At 48.0% G+C, this 6000-nt stretch overlaps 1 protein-coding gene across 1 annotated transcript; it reads left to right on the top strand.

Annotated features, from left to right (window-relative positions):
• Positions 1-31: 31 nt before the first annotated feature.
• On the top strand, positions 32-2200 carry B0J16DRAFT_325785 (regulator of G protein signaling domain-containing protein; the record flags this gene model as incomplete). The annotated part of the gene is made up of 5 exons (XM_046125904.1): positions 32-115; positions 212-1132; positions 1510-1572; positions 1610-1802; positions 2118-2200. 5 exons carry the CDS (start codon positions 32-34, stop codon positions 2198-2200), a joined length of 1344 nt encoding a protein of 447 aa, XP_045977222.1.
• Between the last annotated feature and the right edge of the window lie 3800 nt (positions 2201-6000).

The following is a 6000-nucleotide window of genomic DNA, read 5'->3' as shown; positions in this document are numbered from 1 at the left end:
TATCACCACCACAGTTACTACCACGTTCTCCATGGCCAAAAATGTGGCTCGCTCCACCTGCCAGCGCTTCGTCGAGGCCCGGCTTATCGAATCAGCTGGTGGTAAGTACCAGAAGGTATATACTATGAAAGGATCCGTCTGGCAACTAACAACCAAGGGAATCACCTTGTTAAATTATTTCTGCGCAAGAAATGGCATTCATCAGAAACAGGTGTCGGAACTTGCTGATCTTGGAGTCATCCAGCTCCTCCACCTCGAACGAGACCCGCAAACCGACAAGCTTATCCATGACCAAACCACCATTGATGTTATCTTCCGTCGGTTTGTCTCTGCCGGCGCTCCTAACTTCAAGTCGAGTGTGAAACCGACTGATTCAGACTCATTGCAAGGTTACCGGGATGGTGGTGTAAAGATGGCTGATGAGCTCATGGTCAACGGAAAGAAATATTGGAATATTTTCACCGGCAAAGCTACAACGGACTGGTTGATGGACTATTCTACCGTTATAGACAAGTGCGAGACCGTTGAAGTTGCAACTCTTTTCGTCGAGTACGAACTGGTGGAGCCCGTCGTCCAGGATTGGACTTACATGTCCCAGAATCCTGGATGCACTACCTTCCAGCCCACAGAGTATGCCATCTATCAATTGATGCAGCGAGGAATGGACCTTATCAATGGCTCAGGATCACGTGGGCGGGTATCGGAGAGCAATGGCGGTGCTGATTCTCAGCGGAGTGGCATGACTGGGGATTCCAGCACGCAGCGGCTCAACGAGATCCTAAACGACCCTGCCGTGCGACTTCTTTTCCGCGAGCAACTCCGGGATACGCATTGCGAGGAGAATCTGTCCTTCTACCAAGATGTACATTGGTTTTTACGGAGATGTAAGGCGCACAACTTGAACGCGATGGACGGCATCAAGGAGATCATGGCTCAAGCCTACGGCATCTACAATGTCTATCTTGCTCCCGGCTCGCCTTGCGAGATCAACATCGATCACCAGCTGCGGAACAACCTTGCCAATTGGATGACCAAGGCTGTCGACCAGGATATTGCCATGATTTTCCCTCTTCAAGAAGCGATGTCGCTATTTGAGGACGCCCAAACTGCAGTACTGAAGCTGATGGCCAGTGTAAGCTCGGCTCAACGCCTGCCCCTAAGCCCTAACATGCCAGTTCTCAGGGTCGCCGACCAAACCCTAACAAGAAATAGGATTCGGTGCCAAAATTCCTAAGCAGTCCCAAATATGAGCAGCAATTGCGAAACTAATGAGTCCCCCTTGGAAATGTTCTCGAACGCAGCCAGACCCGATCCAACCGCAAATAACACGGGCGCTGCCAAAGCCGAGTTGCCCGACTGTCACCAGCAATAGCGTCCGTAACTGCAACCAGATGGAACCGACAGAACCATGACGGGCGAGGGCGCCAGCTCCGGCTTGCTCAGGAAGCATGACGCAAATCACCTCCCAGACACGAACATTACAGACTCCTGATCTGAATTAGCTATCAGGGTGTTCGCCACTTAATCGACATGATACCCCAGAGCCCAACAGCGCACTTAACTGGCCCAACAGTGAGTTTTGTATGCCGTTCACTAAACGTTGATGTAGGGTCAAGAATTGCTGAAGGATTTTGCCACTTGGAACCAGCTGTGCTCCGGGTGTAATTTGTTTGGTCGATGTTGTAAAGACCAGGTAGTTTTGTCTAACGACTCCTTAGCCAATACTGAAAAGGGACAGCCCGTGCCTCCAGTCATATACCTCCGTTGGCTCATGTGGGGCGAGGGCCCGGGCGAGCTAACGGGTATGTGATAATGTTTTCAGCCCGAGTGTGTCTTGTCGGCATGTCGGACTGCTCTGTAATGGCCATTGTATGACTGAGACAGAGAGGAGAAAGATGAGATGCTTGAGGATGAATGTCGAGTTTTGGATTGAGATGCATTTAGCCAGCTAGATAGTCCTAGTTTGACCAAGCAGGTTCGCCTTGTTCTTGTGGCACAGTGGATGTAATGGAACCTTTGGTCGAAAATCTGCCTGGGGCTGTGCTGACATCATGCAATGCCCTTCTGTGCAGCTTCTTTTTAATTTTTAATTATTTATTTCTTATCATATCTACCAGAGTTAGGTTTTCTGTCTCGCGAGGTCATGCCTTGCCGCCTTGTTGCAAGCTCTCTGTTTATGGCCGTTATCATGACACTCTAGGCTGGGCTTCAAAATTGGGCTCTAGGCGGACTGAGTGGGATACGCGTAGCCTTTCTGAGGGGTGACGAGGTATTAAATTTAACACATGACGTACATAGAGTGGTCTCGATCCTCTCACACAAGGTTCAACGTCATGGGGTTTGTGTGCAGCCCACTCGCTGGCTGAAAGACAGGATGGGTAGCGGCAAGTGTTGCCGGCGACAAAGGGTAGCTTGGCAATGGGGTGCTATCCTGCTGTGGGCCGTTTTGCTGTAGGTCAGGTGCGAGCCGTTGCGCTTCTATGTTACGCTGGCGATATATTTCAGCAACTATAACTCAAATATGGTCCCTTTGATGTTTGGTCAGCCAGCGGAAAATGCCATGCACCTTCTTCAGGCGTGCTGGGCGTTCGGCGAAGTTAGCTTTGTGGGGGACAAGGTAGTTGGCTTATTGCTAGGGGTGCAGCACAGTCCCCTGACTCATGTCTGGCGGCTTCACTGCAGTGTTTGCATAGGAGGAGTCGATGGCAGGTAAGTGACGGGTGGTAGTCTAAGCATATATTTCACTGTTTTGGATAGTTGGTTTTCTTGATAAGCCTCGCTAGTCGGCTGCTAAAGAGATTCCAGTATTTCTTAACTGGCTCCAAGAAGGATATAAGTAAGGTCTTCAGTAAGGGGTTGTCAGGTTAGTGCCGCGTGGGCCGTATGTTGACGGTTTTTTGCCCTGTCTGGAGTTCTATTTCTTCGTCTACAACTACATCGCTATTCGCTTCATTGCCATAGAGGTCAGTCAGCTTGCAGGGGTAATCTAAGACTAGGTAGGTAAACCATTTCTGCCTATTCTCTATGGCGGCGGCCCCTAAGTCGGCTGCTCATTCAGTCTATTTCTCCATGAGGTTGCGGGTGGTTATGTGGGCGGTAAGGACGGCCCCATCCGGACTTGACTTAGAAAACTGGCAGGATCTTGCGTGGATCCACTCCAAGTTTCTAGGATATATTGGTCAGGATTGCATAGTCCTTATAGTCCCTGGGCGGAGATTCGCCGTCCAGCCGGATGAAGAGGCAGAGTTCCTCTTGGAGTAGGGCGCCTGCAGTCGGTTGTCACTGGTGATGAGGGGGCTGTTGTTGTTGATGTTGTTGGGATTGGTGGGCAAGGGCGTTGTTTGCAGCCGAGGCGAGGCCGCGTCAGTGAGCGCCTGATTTCAGGAGTCCAGGAAGCTATCGGCAAACTTTGGGCGAATTCCCGTTTGGGCCTAGTGGTGAATTATTTTGCTGCTTCTTTCAATTTAGCGTAGAAGGCCTAAATACCTTCAACTTGGTATTGTACTCCTCTATACGGTCGCGTGTGAGCTTATAGCCGCTTTAAAAAATAGAGACTGGTTACTATATAGTAGTTGAGGTAGGGTCCGGGGAGGGGTCAGGATAGGCGATCTGGGCTCCTTCTGTAGCTGCAGCAGTAGAGAATGCATAGAGAGACGAGGACGGCTTAAATGACCCTAATTGGTCCATTTACGACAGCAGGGCTGTTTTGCAAGAGAGCAGTGCGAGCTCCTCGATTAAGATTGGCAGGAGAATGGATTCCCAGGTTAAAAAGGTCTGGGACAATAGGCAGGAGCTGGCGGATGCCATTGCGGCTGCCGTGGGCTGCGCGAAGCGCAGGATTGTTATGCGCTTGTTAAGAAGATTGGTGTAACGTGGTTGATAAGCCATCTTCTTAGCTAACCGCTTTGTCGGCGTGCGCGACGCGGTGCGTAGATTAACACTAGGACCTCTGTGAATGCTGACATGTGGGCTGTTGTCGCGCTGTCGTGAGTCTAGTAGTAATCCTTCTTTCTCTAGAATCGCTGGGGAAAGCTGCTTGATGTTGTAGTCATCTACTCCTCCCACCTGGTTCAAGAATTAATAGAGGACGGCTGGGCAGATACTATCGGACGTAAAAGAAGCCATCTTGATCTTAGGAATAATTGTTAGTTATAGTAGCAAATCAAGAGACCACTTATATCCTTTACCAGTTATCTGAAATTAGAGAATCTGGTGGGATTGGGTATAATTATTTTTAATTAAATATTTGATGGATTTTCAAGGTGGAAATAATAGGGAAGGAGAATCGGCGGTCTGCGACGGCGAGGGAGGGTATGGGGATGAACCTTTGCGACTGCAGTAAGTCTCCAGTGATGAAACTTATATCAGCAGGTACCTTAGGATGCAGGACTTTTTCGCTGCAGTGGCAAATTCGTGTAGTACCAGATTTGAAAGCAAGAACCCTCCTATGATCAGATGTTTCTAAAATTAGTCTAACGATAGAGCAGTTACCTACTTGAGGCTTACCGCACATTGAAGGGTATTTATCTCTTTAAGCGGCACAAGGCAACAAAGCGGTCAAGACAGGGATATCAGGCCAATCAGAGAAATTAATTCTGCCAATACAGGGCCGGTTTTTATATAAAAGGCCAGCAGCCAGTAAGATAAGATATAAAAGATTAGTAGCCAGTTAAAGTCAGGAGAAAAAGAGACTATACTCTTATAGAAGTAGCCAAGCTACAAAGGAATACAGGCTCTTATAGCTGCCTCTATATGTAAAGCCTCTGTAGCCTTCTGGTACGTGGGGTCAAGTGGGGCGAGTGACCTGGTATTGCCTTGTGCCGCTCAAAGAGATAATAGCAATTAAAATGGACTAAGTCCGAGGGTCTGCCTTATTTCAGGCTGGGCAGTTCTAAAGACCCCAATTTTGATCATCCCATATCAGCGTCAAGTACCCATCAGACTCATCATCGTTTTCATTGCAGGCAATATTCAAATTATTTGCCGCTAGCTGCCTTAAAGTATTTAATTAGGGAACCCCGCTATTTGGAAACCTGCCGATAAGATAGCTTAAACCAATGGCATTTATGTCTTAGGCACCACCTTATCGGCAATAAACCTTAATTCTGGGCCTACGGAGCCTCCGTAATGCTTTTATTGGCCAACGTAGCAGCCAACACCATTTCGTTGTAAGGGGCAGGTTTAAACTTCACAGGACGTCTTACAGCAAGGGGACCGTACATAATTACACAATGAGCGATAGATCGTAATGTATCTAAGGGAAAGCTTCTATACTGACGTACCCTATACCCAATTTTCCTTACTATTGGGATTTGTGTATTATGTGGCTAAGTGGGACTACTTGTGTAAGAGGATTCCCACCTCCGTGACAATTATGTAAATAAGTAAACTCTTCTTTCATTTTTATTCAAAAAAATATGAGTCCTGGACTTAAAACTGAATTAGGCTTTCTTCCCACCATCACAACAATGGTCCATGCATAGGTGAATGGGAGGTCATATTTGTTACGATCCCCGCGGTTACGTCACGTGTACCCCACAGTTTTCACCCTATCAGATGTGGTCACCACCACACTTCCTGACATAAGTCGTGACCACTCCACCATGGTCACCTCCAAACACTACAATCACGGACAGTGACCAGCACGGTCACCATTGACCACGGTCACCCCAACCGTGACCACCTCATGTATATATACATTCCTTTAGCACTAGATAGAACACTTAGCTCACCAGCTATCAATAAGACTTCTTTACCTGAATACGCCTAACCCGCTCTATTCACTATTAAGAGACGTGACACTTCGCAACGCTCAGTATCTACGCCCTACACATCTGCCAACATAAACCTAGTACGGACTAGTTTATCCCTTGGGAATCATAACCGTCACAATATTCGAAAGATAGAGTGAGTGAGCGAATGACAGTGCAACGACTGCAATCGAGCGACGACGGAACCTATCTTAACTCCGTTGATCGAAACGGGACTTCGAGTCTTGCT

This window comes from Fusarium flagelliforme (genome assembly GCF_020744385.1).
Source record: "Fusarium flagelliforme strain FIESC 12 MPI-CAGE-AA-0113 chromosome Unknown B0J16scaffold_13, whole genome shotgun sequence".
NCBI classification, from domain to species: Eukaryota; Fungi; Ascomycota; class Sordariomycetes; order Hypocreales; family Nectriaceae; genus Fusarium; species Fusarium flagelliforme.
Note: the sequence above shows the minus strand (reverse complement) of the source record. Positions and strands in the feature narration are given on the sequence as shown.